Source organism: Dermacentor andersoni, chromosome 6 (assembly GCF_023375885.2).
Source record: "Dermacentor andersoni chromosome 6, qqDerAnde1_hic_scaffold, whole genome shotgun sequence".
Classification (NCBI taxonomy): Eukaryota; Metazoa; Arthropoda; class Arachnida; order Ixodida; family Ixodidae; genus Dermacentor; species Dermacentor andersoni.
Window position 1 is genome coordinate 54,511,375 of NC_092819.1, and position 20,703 is coordinate 54,532,077.

The following is a 20,703-nucleotide window of genomic DNA, read 5'->3' on the forward strand; positions in this document are numbered from 1 at the left end:
AATCAATCTAAACTAGCATCTTCAACTTTCACGTAGGAGCTTCTACACTTCTCAAGTGCATACGTGCGCATTTTCGCCGATGTCGCCGTCTCGCTATAGCCACGACCACTGTGTTTGCGTGCGTGTAACTGCCGCGCTTCGGGGTTCCTTTTCACTTCATCGGTTGTCACGGTAGATTTTTGAAATAGGCTGTTTTTTTTTAGTTCGCGGATAGCACACGCAGAAGGCACTGCCCGCGCGCTGTCAGTTAGCGTCAATAAGAGCTTTCTCTCTGCTAATTACGAAGTACAAGTCCCTGCTAGGCATGAAGGTGTGAGAAATAAAATACACGCAGTCACAAAATAGACGACAAAAATACAAATGGACAATGACACACAGCCACTGTACATACACCAGCGTACAGGCGCAAGCTCCCACTAAAGCTAATCATGTAGTCTCGTTAAGCGCCATATGTAGGTTTCAAGAGTACTAAAATCGCCTTTGATGGCACAAGGAACCATCGATGCTTCTCCGCGGTTTAAAGCGTCCCGCAATTCAAACCTTGGATCACGCTGCACGTGCAACGCATGTTGGAGAGACACTATAGCTTTGTCTGACGGGTGAGGAAAACACGTGACTGCAGTTGCAGAAGCGGGAAGAGCAACTACACGACAATTTACTGGAAAACCATTACTTGCTAGGAATCGGGTGATTGGTTAAACAGCACGCGCTATTTCTTCGCGCTAATTAAAAAAAAAAAAGACCAGAGAAAAAGAAAGACCCCAAAAAAAAAAGAAAGATTGAGGCTTCGATAATCTAAACGTTGATGGTTCGAGATCTCCGTTTCGAGAAATGACGTGTAGTGCCTATGGTTTTTTTGTTTATTCGCCCGGAACCAAACAGGCCGTTCTTGTGTGACGTTAATGATATCCTGGCTCTCATTTGGCATTTTCAACACCGTTATTTAGCACACGCGATATGACTCGCGTTTTGCAATCCTGCGATGCTCGGCTTCGTAGCACCGGTGCAAAGCGTCGTTGTTTAATGATGGTATTGCGGGTTGTAGCGGAAATCTTCACCGTGTGCCTTAACGACATGGGCACTCAACTTGACATATTGCGCAGACAGCGCAGGAAATTATTTCCCCTTTTTGAAATAGCTGGCGCGGCGCCAAACCCTCCGCCCCACCTCCTGTCTAGCGCTTGTTTTTTTTTTTATTGTTTTATTCAGTCTGATAAAAGCCAGTATATTCGTCTTAGCATGTTCCCTTGTCTACCTCAGGTCACATATACCAAACATAATTTCGGGCATGGCAGCCCTGAACTGAAAAGTTCACCTGAACCACTAATGTGAAATGTCATTCATCATTCGCAGAAGGCCTTACGCAAATGGTTTGCGCCATGCTAAATTGAAATCGCGGCGTGGAATATGCGCCTTTGATCTACGTACTTCGCGCGCACTTACCTTCAGGATGAAATGATAGAACCTAAACTACGATGAGTTCCAGTTGTAGATTACTTGACCGGAAGTGGTAGAGTATTCGCATCACGACTCTGATGTATTTAGCGCACATGGCATGTGATGGAGTCTTATCGAAGAGAACCAACTTTGGAAAACAATGTTTGGAGCTGCAGAATGTGAGGTATATGCGAGTTATGCCTTTATTTCGTACAAATCGGATCATGCCTGGACTGGGTATGTAAACGGCGTCCCATCGCGAAAGCGCTAAAAGGATAGTTAATAAGCGCAAAAAAAAAAATATGAGTACTCGCAGACAGAAAGACAGTGAAAAGGAGCGCCTGTGAGCGCTTGCCGCAGTTCGTTGCCCTTGTAACTTCCAGTGGTAAGTCGCAAGATGCATCTCCAACGATTCAGACCTTTCTGAAAGCACCAATTTTGATTGGAGATTTCGAACACCCGGTGAAGCCACCGAGCAGGTAACTTATTATGATAGCAAAGACTGCAGCTGGCATGGAGCCTTAGGGCTAAGTCGGCCTCAACCAACTTTCTTTGCGCGTTCAAGCCAAATTATAGTTCGTTTGGTCCTCCTACAGAACGTTTCTTTTTTGCCCCACAGAACTTGCCCAGAAACTTTCCCGAGTCATTGTTCATTTCTATAGCTTTACAAAAACTTTGTTGGATTCCTTGTATTAGTGTAAATTCTATTTTTCACAGGCTCCCTCTATATGTATATTTCCATTTACTCTCACGTTCTGTTGTACTTGAAGTTTCGTTGTTATATACCGATTCTTTTTTGTATATCGCATATTGTGGAAGGCAGAGCTATAAAGCAGCGGGTCGCGCAAGTCGTCCAGATGGCACTTGGGTTTGATGCTTTTGATGAACTCTGTGCTTTCTGTTTTATTTCACACTTCCGTTCTCAGTCAAAATCTATGCTTGTGTTACCTGTGCTTTAAAAACGTACTTTTGGACGTTGCCAACGCTCTGCAATATGCACACGTATCGGGAGCTCTTCAACCTTGATATAGAGCCTTTTCTTTCAGCGTATTCCTTCCAGTTTTTTTTTTCCTAGACACGACGTATAACGCTCATTTAACCTGTAAAAATTTACCAGAAGCATTTTTATGGCGAAGGAATAGAGTTTCACGTATGACAAGTATTAAAGAAATGAGAGGGCTGAAGCGTAAAGCACGCATACATGCATGCCAAGCGAGATGAATAATGGGATCCAGGGGGCTAGAGTGTTTGCCAGTTACAAGCATATAAAAATACATAGAAAACAAGAAACTGGTGACAAATCTAGAACACGAAAGAAATATTCAAGGTAAAAGGCAGCGGGCGTATTATAAGTAGGATGACAACACAATATATAGCTGACAATACATAAAGGAAAGAAACTCGAAAGAACAGACAGAAAGGTTTCAAAGTTTCAACACCAAAGAAATATTGAGGATAGAACAAAGTGTCATTAGCAAGCCGCAAAGCGTTGCTTCTGCATATGATAAAAGTACCAAGGAAGAAAGATAGCAGTTCGTATTTTATAACATGGACAAACTACGAAAAAGGAAATTCCTCCTTAGCTTCATTTACCACCTTCACGAAATCAGAGGTAGATTGAAAGCATACACGCGCATTTTCATAAGCATTGACATTTCAGTAGATGTAAGGTATCATCCTGTACTTGACGACGGAACAGTACTCCTTCCAATGGCGGCCGTACTTCTCCGCGCACAGTTTCTCGAATCGGTACGTCGTGTGCACCAACATGCAAGCGTGAAAGACGGTGCTCAAGTACGGCACCAGGCTTTGTCCTCCCGCTGGCAGCACCCAGGACAAGTGCGTGAGGATCTCAAGTACGTAGTCGGGTCGACGGCAAAACGACCAGAATCCCGACAACAGCAGCACGTCGGTCTTTTCTTTGCCAGCGCTGTCCCGGTACGTTGCCCGGATTACCCTCGCTGGAGATCGCCAGGTGGAGCAGTTGCCCTGAGATTCCCTGACCAGCTGCTTCTGGCGGTTGCACAAGTACGTCGACAGGCTCACAACCAGTCCCAGGGCCGTTATAAAAATTGCCGGGACCAAGCTCATGTGTGGGCAGTGCTCCACCATGTAGAAGTTCGAAATTGCGTATATCGGGCCCATGAAGGCGATAAAGCCCCAAGATAAGTAGTATCCTGCGTAAAAGAAGTGGCAGACGCGTACGAATCAGTTGAACCCGTTGGTGGAAAAGAGCATGGGCATTCCTAACTCGTGAAAGAAAGATTTTCTTTCGAGGAGATATTTCCCAAACTGCATGTTCCACGTTTGTCTTTACGGACGCATTAAGAGGCCTGTTTCTTACGAGAAACTTCTGCTAATTATTGCAATGAAACCTAATATCCTCAACATGTTGATTAAAAAGCCGCCAGGTGCACTATGAATGGGGCCAGACCAGTGTTTCAATAATGAACGTGTCGATTATCGCTATTGCATTCGGTGGCTAAAGCACTTTAAGATATGTTACTTCCATGAATGTGTACTCCTTTATTGGTTTTAGACCATTTTTGGACAAGTTAGGTTCCACATCTGCCGCCCGTGTACACAGAACATTGCATAGATGGCAAACGTCTCGACGTTCGCAGTGATATGCTTTCCTCCTTATTATATTTTTCAGTAATAAGTGCAGTGAGGCGCTCATAAGGCAAACACTTTAGTTTCTCGAAATCTGCAGTAAGGTCACCGAGAACTTATATATACTATGTTGACTTTGTTAGAAAGGTGTTAGCTTAGTTTACTAAATTACGAGCCGCATGACGAGCTTGTAAGCTTTACAGATAAGTAGCGTGGCTGACTCTGTGCATTAAGGCTATCATGGTACTCTGGCCAAGACACATAGTATATACACTTTGCCATGGCTCTACGTCGAGATCTGGACATGAAACTAGCTTTACCACTCACCTGATCTGTCCACTACGACGTCCTCGAACTGCATGTAAGACTCCTCTCGCCAAAAGAACTTCGCCGCATGCGCAGTCTGCAGGAAGCACACCACCGCCATCGCCCAGTTCCAGCCCGTGGTCTCCACCTGGGCCTTCCAGCTGACCAGCACGAGAAGCTGCCACAGCATCATCCCGAATCGGCTGTTCGTCCACAGCTTGACGTCGAACCTCTTGCCCACGCGAGGGTACAGCTCGAGTCCCCAGTAGAAGTCGAACACGGCGCTTCCGGAGGGACCGTGTTCTCCTGGAGAGGGACTCGTCAATCCTTTCACGTAAAGAAGCACCGAAACGATAAAACCCTCGATGGTCAGCACCACGACCAAAGACGGTATGGCCTTGTAGATCGGGTAACCCGGCAAGTCTTTCTCGACCAGGAAGTAGCCGGCGATCAACATAGACAGGACGTAGTAAGTGAATCCCGAGTTTCGGTAGACGGGCCTGAATCCCGAGGAGGTCGGTGGGCCGCGGTATGCTTTTCCGGCTAGTAGCGAGATCGAGAGTGCGCTGTACAGCGTGAAGGAGACCGCGAATGTCCAAGCCTCCCACGTGCCGAAGCCTTGGTCTGTGCATGAGCTGTAAACGAATTGCCCGAAGCCTGACTGGAAGGCGATGGATGGAGATGACTTGTGAATGATCACGAAGGAGATGGCGCACATTAGTGTGACGGGCATGCTCAGGATCAGGACCAGCGGTACCACCGTGTACCAGAAGAAATTTGGTGGCAGCGGTTTAGCCGCCATGCTGACACCTGCGCAGATAGAAGCGTAAATTATATACGAATAGTAACAGACATGTTTAATGTAATTGTATAATCGTAACCATGTCGTCAACACTAGCGTGCTTTTTTGTATTGCAAGGACAGATGTTACAGGCATTATTCGGTGCTTCTGAACTAATACTACCTAAGAGCTGGGGCGAATCGGTGCTTTCTATGCTTTGATATGAAACTCCTTGCCTTCTTTCTTTCTTTCCTCCTCCTCCTTGATACGAAATTAGTGTATTATGAGCAATGGGCCCGTTGACCCCCCCCCCCCCCCCCCCATTCGTTTACATTAGAAAAAAAAATGGCAGTTCCGCCCGAAAGGCGAAGCACCGATTGCGATAGCAAATTTATAGCTGTACGAAGTAAGGATAGTAGTTTTATCGGCCGCATAAATTTGTAAACATTCGCTTACTATCTTAATTAACAATGATAGAATGTGTAAGCGTGCCTCAAAGAGGACGTAGAAAGAAACAGACGCACAGAGACAGCGCTGTCTTTGTCTGCTTCTTTCTACGTCCTTGTTCAGTCGCGCTTAGACATTTTATCATGGATTCAAACCAGCTAGCCCGCCAACGTATATTCACTGAATTAACCAGCACGGTGTTACACGCACGCACAGGTAAACATGAACACATCTCGCTCGATGAGCGCGAAAACTCGCTGTGAAAATTCTGGAGCGAAGAAGCACGGCAGCAGCAAGCGAATTGACCTTCACACATCTCTCGCTTCAACGCGAACGGAATGTCGAAAGCACAGCGTATACGAAGCTACGGGCACTACGCGCACTCTGCAAACATCGGAGATCGCTTTGAAGACGAGGCCCGCGCGGGCGCGCACTTTGGCCACGTCGCAGATCGCTTTCAAGACATACGAGCGTCCGCAACGCGTGCCTACGGCATCCGCGAAAGGCGTCTGCTACGGCGTCCACAATTTGCGTGGCCAACGCCATAGTAGACGCGGCGGTTGTCTCTGTACGGAGCGGCGGGCTAGGAGGACGTCGAGTTTTAACGCGACAGCGTTAAGGAGCTCGTGTCGCAGAAAAGCCGGTGTCGTCGGTGTCGGCGTCTGCGGCGTTGGCCGTGAGCGATAAATCCCAGCAGGCACTTCATGAATAAAAAACAACTTGCAAGATGGGCTGGGGGGGAATCGAACCAGGGTCTCCAGAGTGTGAGACGGAGACGCTACCACTCAGCCACGAGTTCGATGCTTCAACGCGGTACAAAAGCGCCTCTAGTGAATGCGGTGTTGCCTTAGAAACGAGCTGTTTCTGGGGCTCAGGCGTGCGTCGCTTGCTCAGGCGCACATTTCGTTGCCGCGCCGAACGCTGCGTTGCTCGACGCTCACCGCGTCCTATGCGGGGCGCGTAGTCGCTGCGCCGTAGCCCATTGTCTTACACCCCTTGGCGGGTGGACGGGAACGCTGTCGCGTTCCACTCTTGAAGGCGAAGCTTAAGCGTCCTCCAATTTTTTTTTTTTTATAGGAGCCGCCGAAGAATATTATATAGAAAACCATTCACTCTAAAAAAGATACTTGGCCCATGGCCAACTGCGGGCCTTCAAAACAGAGCGTTTCTTGCTCTGAAAAAGTTTTTAGAGGACACCAACATTTTGGGAAAATATTAGGTATCAGATGATCCGAATACGCTAAATGAGGAACACAAACGTTGTTCGTGGTTCATAATTGGTTTATGTGGTGATCGCAACATTTACGCAATATGTATAATTCTGTTCTGTACTTGCAGTGCATTGCATGTGTTGTGTCTTTTGGCTGTTCAAAACATCTGACTTTATATAAGCGTATGTGGACTGAACTAATGCACAGAACTTTGCGACTCATGTACTGTTGGAATGTATATTTTTTATTCATCCAGTGTTCTATTGAGTGCCATATTTCGTGTCGCTATTCTCCCTTTTTACGCAAATTTGGTTCCTTTGCCAAATGACAAGGAGTAGCCGGTGCCACCATAAAGGCGCCAACCTCTCCTAATATTCATTTGAATAATAAAAAAAGAAGAACGCCCCTCCTCTCTCGCCTGACCGTTCTGCATCGCGCGCGACAGGAGACGCCACGCGCACGCGAGATTGAACCGCGTTCTCCGGCTCACCCTCCCACGCTTTCACTCATACGGAACCTCACGGCGACGCCGACGGCAGAAATGCGCCTGGAGTGTCCATATAATTGTTACCGCAATAAAAAAGAGCGGCGGTATATTTGTGTGAACTGCAGAATTGCGATCTGATTTTCAGCGATGCATTCAACGTGATTAGTCCCCTCTCGAACCAATTTCAACGCTGAGCAGTCCCAAAGAAACACTTCAAGCAACTGCAATCGTGGATTGAGCAGCGTTCAGTGGGGTTATAGTGGAAACCTTCTCGTACTGGCGGAAATCGAATTGCAATCCTGCTAGTTAACAGCATAGTGCGATGCAGTGGATCGGATGATCCTAAAAGCTGTGCAGTTCAGTCACGTTACGAGGCTTGAAGACGTGTTTTTCATGAACCCTTCGCATGGCGTTTTCCTTCTTTTTTTGTATCAAATTTGAGTAGCTCATTTCCTAGCTTATCATAGTTTTCTCATGGAGGGCCTAAATCACGGCCAAGTGCTGGCTTTTTCAGTTGCGTTTACCCCTTAACACAGACACTACAATGCAATATGACACTTACCGTCGCGTCCGACCATGTTGCTCAGCCACGAAACTTTTCGTGCACACCAAACACGCCAGCGGACGTTCAGGCAGATTTCTGGGACGTTCGTTGTCTAAGCTGTTTTCAGAGGTTGCGCATGTGTCCCGCGGGTTGAGCTAAATCACATAAGACTGCAAAACACACAGAAACGAAGCCGAATACCGCAGCGCTATAGGCTTGTGAAATTGAAAAAAAAAAACACTTCGCTTGCGTTATTTTAGGAAAAGTGCACACGTTGTTTGACACAATCTGACGCGAACGAGAAAAGAGTGCCGCACACCATGCGACGTGCGCGCAACAGCTACAGGTGCTGTGTCAGTAACGCTGCGTACAGGTTGAACAGCTGCGGGGCTTATGAGAAGTGAATGCTTGAAATTCGACGAGACGAAAAACAAAACAAGACAGAAAGGAAGTTGGCTGGAATGCAGAAAAATAAACGCGCTTGACGGGTCAAAAAACTGTCCCTGTAAAGACAGAATGAAGCAGCAGAGCTTCGGCACGGACATTATTGCAGTTTCAATACTGCCGAAGATGTGTTTAGAACGAGCAGGTACGGTATAGTGCATTGTTCCTGTTGGTCTCGATATTAAGGAGGTGTAGCTTTATGTCTCAACCGCTGTCCCATATTTATTGCGAAATCTCGCATGTTGATTGAAAATGCTTTTGGCCTTCACTTGGTGCATTTTTTTTTCACCGCAGCCCTTTCTATTCTTTTTGTATGTGAGAACCGAATTTTAGGCTGGGGTGTTATATTTTTGGTGTATACCTTTTCTCAGACACGAAAAATAGTATGACCGTGAAATTTCGCACAATAATTCCACATGATAGTAACTTTAATCCGGACTTAAAAGAATTGGGTCTGTACATTCACATCACAATATATATATATATTGCCTTCACTTGTCACGTACCATAAGAGAGACTTTCCACTTAATTTTTTTTCCCGTATTATAACTCAAAAGGCTTTGCGAAATTTTAGGTTCAGACTATTTGCAACGAATTTGAGTACATTCTTGAGAAAATTTCAGCGTAATCGGTCGGATAGTTTCCCAGAAAAGGTACATCAAGGTTCGAAAAATGTAAAAACAAAGTGATTTTGAGAAAAAAAGCAATTTTATGTTTATTTAATAAAATACAAGAGGGCGCTGTTTCTGGCGCCATACTTAAATGGCTTCGAGCGCTCCTGCGCGATCGCCACTGCACGGTTTTGCTCCGCGCAGCGTGTATTGTTTGTTCGTATCGAAATCGAAAAATCGGTATGCACATATCATTTGCAAATTGTAATTGCTCTCGTGCGTTTAGCGCTGTGGCACTTTGCAGAGCTTGCAGGTTCGATCGCAGCCTTCAAATCCGCACAGATCTTCTGCTGGATGTATATGCACGCATCCAAATATGGAAGTCAAGGCTCGGATAAATAAAGCACGGTTACTTGGTAAAACCAATTGTAGCACCAAACGCGCCCGTCACGTATTTACGAAATTGTTGTAGTGGCGCGGAAATACACGCGTCGCAGCGGTTGGGTGCGCACATGCTGTAGCCGAACTGCACGTAGCTTCTTGCGAACGACAAGGACGCGTGATAAAGATCGCGCAACTTTTCGTGCGGCGTATACGCCTCTGTGCACAACACGCAAATCCCGATTTATGTGGCAGTACATCGAGGACAAAGTCACAGTACTATAGGCTCGTAAAGGCTGTTTCACTGGTCGGTCGCGTGAATACCGTTTACAGTATTTTCGCAGTCGCGATTGCCTCGTGCCTATTTCTTGCTTGGACGAGAGCAACATCAACAACAAGAAAACAAAAAGGTAATAGTCCGCCTTTCCTATGTCGAGTCCCTGCCCAGTATCCTACTGAAATCAGCGAAATGTAAAGACGTCAGTTCTCTTCGCTATAGGCGACAACTTACATTTTAAAGACGCAAGAATTAAGCCCAGTGAATCAATTAAGATAGTCAAATTGAGCTGAGTGTACGAGGCCGGCTCGCCGGCTGTCTTATATGAGGGGGCTACATTCGTGAAATCCGCTTTGCGAAAAAAAAATTGTAAATTCGGATTTGAAAGTAAGCGCTCACCCGCGGTAACTTCGATCCCGTATTAGGACGCTCCTCAATTTCGCCGACGTGCGCAACAACGGCTGGATAGTTCATGCTTGTCGCATTAATGTCGCGTAAGGAATGCCATTGCAGAGTCCAAACATTTTTGTTTTTTGTTTTTCAGAAGGCCAAATCTGTAATATAATCTTTCAATGCCGGGGACTTCCAAACGAGTAGTGTCATTCAGCAACGTGTTGATTACCCACCAAGATTAGATACGAATCATATGTCGTAAGACTCATTGGCAAGGGTCAAAGATGCTTTACTAAATTTAAATTATTCATATGAGCTACGAAAGAAAGCTTCCGCGTGGACCTTTTGTCCAGCGCATATGTGCTATAAATGGTTGAGGATTCTTGCACAATTAAAGCTCTGCGTTGACTCAGTGAGTCAGCTTCTCTCTTCCATAGTTAACGAAGACATTTAGGCTAGTTGATGCATTTTCAAAGGCTGAAACATACGCGCAAGAAAAACAACAGGCAGGAAGAAACAGTCTAGACAGAATGCTATACACGTTATCATCGTCTTTCTCTTCTTTTCTTTTTTCTGTTCGCCTCTCCCCTTAATCATTACCCTGAGCAGCTATCTATAATAACACACCAATTCATTCATATGGATCTCTGCCTTTTCCTTGCAATACACATATTTGCCCCCATCAGGGTGCATTTCTCCATGCAGTAATGGTGGTTTCACTCTTAATGCAATAGTGTGCTGGTAGCTCCATTAGGAGGGGCTATAAGTGTTTATCCCATATTTGACTCTCCTGTTCAAGGGACCGTTCTTCGCGATTGGGCGCGTTTACCGTTGGTCCTGTCGGAGCAAATGCACCCCAAGAAGGATGCAAGAACTCTCTTTAAAGAGGAGTCAAATTCGAGAGAAGCAGTTACTGCGGCAAGGAGGTGTTTCTAGCACTCCCTCTAATCTTAGGGCGTAACTTGTGTGTTTACTGAATGGCGGCATTGGGAATCTCGGAGGCAGTGAAATTCGTAGCATAGAGATTCAGGGACCTTGGAGGCTGTGCAACAATAGTGCGGCCTCGCTTTCTTTGAGCTACAAGGCCGAACCGGCTGTCATCATTACAGTAAAGGTCTATGGCATGCAGACAATAAGTATAGTGCGGGGCTGTTCGGTTTCAATGCCAAAGTAAACAAAATCAGAAGCTGCGTCCGAGCATTATGGCCATTTGTATGGCTCCTCGAGCACGTGCATCATTAACTGTAGACAGGAACGCCGCCTACCAGTCCGGAAATAAGAATGATCCTGCAATATTGTATTTCTCATGTTGTGCTGTGACTATCACCATCTTTATATTACTTGCAATAATATGTAGGGGGCGAAATAAATGTTGGGGATTTACGTGTCAAAATCGCGATCTGATTACGAGGCACGCCGTAGTGGGGGACTCCGAAATAATTTTGACCCCCTGGGGTTCTTTAATGTGCTCCCATTGCATGGTATACACGGACGTTCCTTGCATCTCGCCCCCGTCGAAAAGTGGCCGCCGCTGCTGGGATTCGATCCCGCGACCTCGTGCTTATAGCAGTGAAACGCCACAGCCACTAAGCGACCACGGCCAGGTAATACATAGGGTGTCTCACAAAACAGTTTGGCTATGACTGGTTTCGCTCTCCACACCTTCGATGCCTTATACAAATTCTCGCACATCTATGCCAATTTGTGGGAGAAATGTCGCTTGTCTCAAAGGCTTGATTGCATTAATTTTGCTGAAATAACAAAGATATCTATCAGGATCTTACGTGGGTGCTACAGGCGTGAGATTCATAAAGCGAGCGCAGTATAACCGCTATGCTGAACTTAGGCTTCCATGATAGGAGGTGCCACACTCATTAAATGCGCAAACTGTTGACACCCTGATTGCAACTATTTTCTGAATTCCAGAAAAAATTCCAGATGTAGTTAACGAATAAAAGCAATAAACAGAGCGAAGACGCCATGACATTGCAATAGTTTTTGCAGAATAAATCATTTAACTTAGGGTGCATGTCAACCATTCTTTCAGTATATGTTGAGAGCGTCGTGTGTAATTACGGATTGCTTCGTGTGTCCATGCTTCGCGCTCTAAGTAGGGTGTGTCAGGTCAAGGGGAATGAAAAAAATTAAATGGTTCTAACACTTCAATTGCTGAAGATGTGATTGAAGGCTCAATGCGATGGGCACATTAGTTTCGATTCTTCAACTCCATTTGTTGCTGGGCTATAATTTGTTTATATACTAAAGGAAAGATACAGCGCAACATTTAACTTAAGAAAAGTTCGTGCTTATTCCTTAGTTCTAGCCGTTAGGTACTGCGTCTTTTCTTCGGCCACACTTTCGATTTCCCCGAATTGAACGCAGCCATCGGACGGAGCACCATCCGACGCGTGCATACGTTTCGACACGTGTGCCACGAACAGGTATACAAGGATAATGGTTTAAAGAAAAGGACAAGGTTATATGGGCCCAAAACGACTGCACCATCACCCTTTCCACGCCCCGCGTCCGATGAGCCCAGCGGAATACAAACGAGCACAAAAGGGGTAACAGCGGCAGGCGCTGCTAAGCCTAAAGGCAGCGCAAACGCGCCGCAGTTGATTGCGCGGCCACAATGCACATAGCTACACACAGCGCCCGCGCACTTGGCACACTTTTCCAGCGCATCGATAAAGCGCCGTCTTGCCGGTTAGCAACCAGACGACATGAAAGTACAAGCAAAAAAAAAAAAATGCAAACAGCCTGTCAGTCGTCTTCGGAAGGAAAGAAAAAGCGGGTGGTAATGGCCTTGGCGAACACTGTCTCAAGTCAGGCAAAACAACGCAGAGTGAATGTATTTATATTGCTCCGAAACGACATAAAGACGGCCCCGTCGGCGCACAAATTGACACAGAAGCGATGCTTACACCGCAGCCGACGGTAACCTTGACGATTGTCTCCTTGCGGCGCGCCTACATGCCCCGCGGCACCCTTCCTAACTTCACGCGCGGGGTCGCTGCTATCGCATCGAGAGAGGGCCTCGCGTTATTCGCATCTCTCTAGCTTCTTTTCTTTTTCCCTCAACCTGCCTCTGCACGTGTCCTTTGCGTATAACGTGGTGGATAAACGGCACGTAGTGAGGAGGAAATAAAAACGGCTTCCGAGGTGATTTCGCCCCGGTATATACACCCTGGAGCGAAGAAAAAAACGGCACTCGCTCGCGATCGCCATGTGCTGGAGGGTCTTGGTCCTGTCGACGACGTGCTGCGCGCTCTTCTTGGGCGCTGGAGCGCAGGTCAACGTGAGAGACCCCGAGCTGGGAGAATTTCAGGACGACGGCAAAGTGAGTTTCGCGATAGCGGATAAGTATCACTGTCACAATGAATGTCTATATATATATATATATATATATACCTGGCAGTGGCGAGTGACGAATGAGTCACTTTTCAAAGGCATAAGCGTCTGCTTGCAGTTGGGAAAGGGTATGTGTATCCGAGTCAAATAGTCACGGGGGGGGGGGTAATGGGGGCAGGAACTATGAGGGGAAAGTCTGCAGATGAATAGTAATCTTAAAAAAAAAACGGGTTGGAAATTATTCGGAATGAACGTTTAAGTCAGGGATGGCAGCCTATACCGCCATCCTTGGAATGTATCGTTCAATGGTGTCAGAACTCCCGGCGCACAACAAAGAAACTTAAACTGAAGTTACATATAACACCGCCTAATGAGTGATAGAAAGGAAAACAATAGATGTACCGTTTACCCTAAAGAAAGAAAGAAAGAAAGAAAGAAAGAAAGAAAGAAAGAAAGAAGCAACTGTAAGCGTTATATATATAAGAGTATCTTTATTGCTTTTGGAGACTTCATTTCGTTTCACGAAGTTTCTTTTTGCTGCAACCCTGGTGCATGTAAATTTCAGGATGGGATGGCGTTCTGTGGTGGGTTCACCTAATGTGGTAACAGCTCCAAAAGGACACCGTCGCCATAGCAACTGTTTCGCACTGAATTAAGTGACCTGCCACGAACACTTACGCTTGAAATGGCGCGACTGTAGTGGAGCAACTCACAATCCTGCAGGTCACTTGCGGTGGCAGCAGTATAAGCCTTTCCATTTTCACTTTTTTCCCCCTGATTATTCTCTGCAATCTAAAATTGTTTATTCACACGAAAGGCCAAGTTACGAGAATACATCGCGCGCGAGGTGAGTGACCTTCGAACACCAAAGCAGTACGCAGGTGTGTGTGCGCTATGAACCGTCTGTCCTTGGCACCTCCCTTATACCAATGACGAAAGTTATGCCTCACCCCGCAGTGTTTCCCGTTGAAGCAGCCATGGTTCATGGTGTACCGTAACTACGAAGCGGACCCTTTTTTCGGCCTGGCTGCGAAGTGCGTCCGCGTCAGCGCTACGGACGTCCCGTACGTCGACAACGCCACGCACGTCAAGGTCGAGTTCGGCGACCACGACAGCCTGTGAGCATCTGCCATCATTTTACAAATTGTTAGATAGGCACTTTGATGCATCTGCTTTGTATCGAGGTGACGACAAGTGTTACCCGTAAAGAAGAGCCATGTGGAACTCTAAGATATTCATCGAGCTAGAACCGTACAGGAATAACGTCCACCTTCCAGAAGCGCTGAAGTTGAGATACGGTGGGAACGCTATCTGGTCAGCGGTAAAGATAAGCAGGGGATGATTGGAGTATGCTTGGAAAAAAAAAAATAAAACGAGGCGGGGAGGCAGTGATGGGTAGGGGTTCGCCAGAGACAGGGTTAACTTCAGGAGATAATGCAGAAGGGGCAGCACTTTAGATTACGGCATGCTAACACGTAAGCAGCTCACACAGACTAGTTGTATATGTGCGTGCGTTTGAAAATTTATGTGCTTTTTATGTGTCTATGTGATCACTGTGCATGTCATATTTGTCTCACAGCAACTGGAGCAGCCTGTCAGGCGATCAGACAGGCCAACATCTCCAGAATATCGTTAAAGCTTATATTTCTCTCTATCTCTCTCTCACAGACTAGGTGGCTAGTTGTCGCCGTCTCTACTCAATTGGGACGACATAAGCGACAATCATCATCCGCACATGCACCTTGTATTTCTTTCTCTGTTCCTAACATCTGTTGTACAGCCTTCCTCTACCAATTATGCAGGTTCTTTCTTTTTTTGCTCTATTTCTTATTGGCTGCTTTTAATGGCATATGGATCCCTGTGCTTGCCTTGCTTAAACGAGGTTTAAAGCAAGTACGCTGCATTCATATGTGCTCAATCGTTCCCTTGACTTGCTTGCAGCGGCGTCAAATGTTACCCACATTGTAAAACATTCTGTTGTAGCTGAGCTGCATGTCGAAGTGTAGTTTTATTAGACCCCGTGGCAAATAGTGCTCTGCAAGGTTGTGACTATTAACAAATATTATGCATTCTAGTGACAGCGTATGACAGCGTACACTCTAATGACAACTAAACAGTGAGAATAAAAAAAAATCTGTTTGATAATGATTAGGATGTTGGGCACCGTGGATAAATTCTGAGCACACTGAAAAGGACAACTTAATATGCGTCCCGTCAAGAAAGATCAGCCGCGCAGACCTTTTCCTGAAAAAAAAATGTGCTTCTCTGCCGATTTGCCATTGATGCCAGAGATATAGTTCAATACGAGCAACCTGATAACTCGCTACATGTAAAACATCGCATTTCTAGGGATCTATCTCCAGGTAGTGAGCACTGCTGCCAAAGCGTGTATGTAGCATCAGTAGTCACTGAGTTTTCTAGATGTGAGCGCTTATGTTAATGTGATGGCTTAGTCACCGAATATTCACTGACATCCGTTAGTGATGCCGACGCATAACTCCCTGCGGGCCAATACCGGAGACAGTGTGACAAAAGTAAAGGGTATACGCTGATCCTTATGCGAGTTCGCGACACACGTTCTCGCAAGGGTTGCAATGCGACAGAGACAACAAAGGTTGTCAAATTGGTTGTGGTGTCGCCGCTATGCTTTAATAGTGAGCAGCAGCTGGGAGTGTGAGACTCTATACATGCGCTTAACACGTCGAACTGCAGTCGCTGTGCTGTTGCACTACTTTCAACTACGGACAACGGTGCGCAATAACCACTGCGGTAGGTAAGTATATCAGACGATGCATGACAAGCACAGAGTCAATAAAATCGTATAGATCGTAAAGTCGTGAGGATCGGATAAGCAGTAGATTGAGATCTGAAAGAGTTGTTAGACAGCTTCATCGGATCATCGGGTTGTGATGGCTCGCGCATAACTGTAGAGGGGGAGCAGGAAGTTAACGCGAATGTCGCTGGGTGATCATCGAATGATAAGACGCCATCACGCTATCGCGTCACAGTCATCCAAGTGAAGCGTGAGGGCAGCTGAATTTTTAAGAAACACGGGGTTTACGAAGGCGCCTGTGTTGGATGATCGTTGAATTAATACAAACAGGTGTGCTCATTTTCATTCGGGAACGAACCTATTAGTTAAAAGGGGTTCGGAAATAAAGCTTCTTTGTTAACAGTTATTTGCCAAGTTTGGCAATATTTATGTGTTTTGCGAACATATGTGTTTTGCACTTATTCTTGAATAAGTTTGATTTGATCAGATTTATTTATTTATTTATTTTATAGCCAAACGTTTCGAGAAGGCGAGTTTGTCTTCGACACGGACTTTTCATCGGCTTGACCAAGTCACCGTGTCGAAACGTTAATTCTAGCCTGACGCATCCCACGTCCTTACATGCAGTAAGGCAGCTCAGAACCCTAGCTGTCATTCATTTGTATTATAATGCAAAAAAAAATCTATGAGAGATAGAGCGCGTATTCGCGTCAAAGAGAGACCCCGAAGCACCAGGAAGGCCCAATGCGAATTTTTTAATACGAGATTATCGATTGATAGAATGTCCTACGTGCTATCGCCTACACCTCCATCAGATAATGACAGGAGGACCTTCATATATATATATATATATATATATATATATATATATATATCAACGTCATCAAATGACCAATTTTGTTAGCATTCTTGGAGTAGTCGCATTTTAAGAAGAGCATAAAGGACGTCCTGCTAAGTTTTCCTGTTACAAAAGAATTCGATAAAGGCACACTTGTGATGAAGCAATAACGAGCAACAATTTGCAATGCACAATAGTGAAGAAAGGCTTGCGTGTATCTAATGCTACAGATAACTCAATAATATGCTTCTGGATTTCTTTTTTATTGCCCAGTGACCTGAGCGTTCAGCTGGTTCCCACCAGTGGTTATCGGCACCAAAATGCCCTCCGTGTATCGCCGACAGGAGGTAAGCCTTGCCCTTCGCTATAAACTTCTGATATTTCAAAAGAAGTAAAAGCCGTACAATCGCTTCAGCAGTACAACATTAAACATCTAGATATTTAATCAATTGGCGGTAGTCTATATATTACTTCTTCAATATCTATCCCGACGATGAAGGCGAAGAATATTATAGCTGCTAAAAATTTACACATCCCGAGCGGTTACATCTTTGTGTACGAGCTCGGTGTTTTCTGTCATACTGGTCACAAGTGACGTCACACTCTATGTGCGGAGAACCTGCTGGGATATCTTGTTAGCTCCGGCGTTATTCGGCTGTGCATGATGTCATCAGTTCGGTTCCCGAATATTGAGGCCTCACCTCGATTGTGGCAGGATGCAAAAAAAAAAAAAAAAAACTTGTGCGCTGTGTTTTGAATGCAGGGTGTGTGGCCGAATTTGATACAAGGCGCCGCCCCGCCCCCCGGCTCCGTGGGAGCGGTCTTCATAAGCTAAGGATGCGCAGATTTGCAGCTGGAAGAGTTAGCCCGATGTGAAACGCTAATGATGGTTTATGTGCTCCCTTAGGGAAGTGCTCGAAAGCACTGTACAATATCCGCAATGTTTTCCCAGTACCCTGAGAGAACGATACGTGGCACTGAGCTCACATGTCGTGGAAAGGGGAGGGTCCTGTTGAGGGTAATAGGAGGCGAATGTTTATTAGCGCTGCTCCTTTGGCAAGTGGGCATTTAATATGGTGCTGGGACGCGTTTCGAAGGCAAGGACATAATTAGGCACGCTGTAGCACATACGCGAGGTACAGTTTTAGCGTGTCCGAAATATTAGAGAGGCTTAGCTTGTCCGGTATTCCGGTAAAACGCAGGCGGACGGTGCGTAGGGTCGGAGGCGTAAACGTGAGCGGTCTGCATGGGGCAGCCACCTGGTGGCGTAGTGCTCAAACAGACAGAAACACCTAATATTGCATTAACCGAGCGTATTCTTCTTCGCTCCTGGTGTGAATTTTTGGCAGCAACACGATTACGCCAGTGCCGAAAATTAGAGACTTTTAGCCTGTCCGCTATTCCGGTAAACGGGAGCGGTTTGGGCGGATTACCGGATTTGCGGGGGCGTAGCTAGATCGCTGCAGCCGCCTGGTAGCGTAGAGTTCAACCAGACAAACACAGAGCTAAAACTGCAGTAACCCACTATATCCTGCTTCGCTAGTGGTGCAAATTTTTGGCAGCGGCGTAATTGTGAACACGATTACGCCACTGTCGAATATTTACACCAGCAGCTAAGCAGAATATAGTAATTAGCTCTGTCTTTGTGTGGTTGAGCTTTGCACCACCAGTTGGCGCCACAAATCTGGCCGCTCACGTTTACGCCCCCGCTATACCGGCAAACCGCCCGCACTTGCCCGAATACCGGACACGCTAAACGTCTCTATTGCCTGCGTTTTACCGGAATACCGGACAAGCTAAACCTCTCTGTTGCCATTTGCGGTTTGTCGGGTTACCGGAGAGGTGTACGGCACCAAGAACGCTGGCAGCGACATCTCGAGACGCTTCGTGCCTTCGATATGTTTTGTATGTGTGTGTGTTACGTGAGCGTAATCGTCGAAAAGAAGCAACGTTTTAAAAGGCAGCGTGTTCGCGATTACGCCGCTGCCTAGGATTGGCGCCAGCACTGAAATAGAATGCACTTCGTTGCTGCAATAATAGCTGTGTGTTTGTCTGGTTGAGCTCTGCGCCGCCAGGTGGAGCCACCAACCCAGCCATCACGTTTACGTCTCCGGTAACCCGGAAATACGCAAAGGGTAAGATGTCTGCGGACAAGCTAGAACTCGCTCGCTCTGTCAGTGTCTCCACACGCGCATCGGCACAGAATAGAGAGTTCTAGCGTGTCCAGTATCCCGGTAAACGCAAGCGGACTGGGTGTTTTATCGCATGAGCGGAGGCGCAAACATGACCGTCACGCACCCATGCAGCCGCCGTCATGCAGCCACCTGATGACGCAGAGCTGAATAAAACACACAGCTAATATTGCGGTAACCAAGTGTATTATATTTGGCTGCTGGCGTGAATTTTCGGCAGCAACACGATTACGCCACTGCTCTGTGTTTGTCTGGTTGAGTTGTGCGCCACCAGGTGTCTGCACTGTGCAGGACGTTCACGTTTGCGCATCCGCTCATCCGGTAAAACACCCAGTCCACTTGCGTTTACCGGGATACCGTACACGCTAAAATCTCAAATGTTTAATGTTTCTCGCGTAAATATAAGATCTCGAAATAATCATTAAATACCCGTTTTCTCCATATTTGGAGGTCTTATTTGAAATACCTAGCACTTTACCGCTGTCCTCGGAGAACGGTGAGCGGCGGTCCCGACTTCATATTGGCAAATGGGGAAGCGCATTACATCTGACGCAAGCGTCAAGTTTAATGCGTGTGCGCACGTGGGTTAATTACGGCTCATATTAAAAAAGTAAAAGAAACATTGTTCGCTGGTTTTTCTAGCGTCCTGAGGGAACGAAATTTGACACCGAGCTTTTGCGCAATATCGGGCCCATGTCAGGAGTCATATGCGGGCAAAGTGTGCGGTTTAGTAAAAAGTGAAATTCTTAACGCAGCTACTTGAAAGAAGCAGCTTCGCTTAAACTTGGGTTCCGATACTGCAAAGTCGCGCAAATATGTCGTACTTTTATTTGAGTTCTCATTTCTTTTTTCATAGAAAGTAAGAAGAATTGCAAAATTATTTAGAATAACAAAAATAAGCATTTTTAACACAATAAAGCTTGACCTAACATCTTCAATGCAGCACTGACAACCGATATCATATTTGTGCAAACAGCGCCGTTCACAAAAATTAAGCTGGAAAAAATTGAAATGCGGGACTTAAATTTATTGCAAGCATTTTTAAACTAAATATGTCCTGGGACAACTTGCAGACAAAGAAAATATCGCTTACTCGTAAATATAAATTTTCGAAATGTTCAATGACGAAGTAACAACACTGCATGCGTAAATTTCAAGATAATATGCTATACTTTACTAGTCGGGTTCAGCTGTTGTGGCAAAATAACTTTACTGAAAGGGCGGTGTCTAACTTCTTTTCCAAGATATGGAGACGTGAACTTGGACCATGAAGTCGAGAATCTGACAAAATCTCGTGTGATGGAGAAAAATCATAAACAGAACAGATGCCGACCAGGACGAAGTAATCAGTAAATACTTGAGGTTTCGGCGTCCATTCGGGAGCCTTGTTCACAAGCCGGCTACTGAGGGGCGGGGGGGGGGGGGGGGCATTTTAGTCTACGTCTTTATTTTTCCCTTCCTTTCTTTCTTTCTTTTTAATTTTGAAACTTGGTGCTTCAACGTCCCTCTATGTGTCCCATAGGTGCGCAGGTGGAGCTTGACCTGCCGATTGATTACGTGGACTGCAACTCCTGCAAGATCCTCAGACATCCATACGCAGGAAGTAAGTCTCAGACG

General features: G+C 46.0%; 2 protein-coding genes across 3 annotated transcripts in view; one reads left to right on the forward strand and one right to left on the reverse strand.

Moving 5' to 3' along the window:
• Positions 1–20,703, forward strand: part of LOC126522861 (uncharacterized) — a 33,772-nt gene that overhangs the window by 12,042 nt on the left and 1,027 nt on the right. Inside the window, exons 1-4 of one of the 2 annotated variants that reach the window (XM_050171701.3) lie at positions 13,087–13,272; positions 14,241–14,401; positions 17,168–17,241; positions 20,609–20,689. In XM_050171701.3, the coding sequence (XP_050027658.2) occupies positions 13,159–13,272; positions 14,241–14,401; positions 17,168–17,241; positions 20,609–20,689 (430 nt within the window). In that variant the 5' untranslated portion in view covers positions 13,087–13,158. Of the gene's footprint in view, positions 1–13,086; positions 13,273–14,240; positions 14,402–17,167; positions 17,242–20,608; positions 20,690–20,703 lie in introns of those variants that run through there. The other variant, XM_072288742.1, reaches the window with a different exon arrangement.
• On the reverse strand, positions 3,008–5,130 carry LOC126522863 (uncharacterized). Its single transcript, XM_055066677.2, has 2 exons — positions 4,378–5,130; positions 3,008–3,614 (listed from the first exon to the last, which is right to left on the reverse strand). Exons 1-2 carry the CDS (start codon positions 5,087–5,089, stop codon positions 3,094–3,096), a joined length of 1,233 nt encoding a protein of 410 aa, XP_054922652.2. The 5' UTR covers positions 5,090–5,130; the 3' UTR covers positions 3,008–3,093.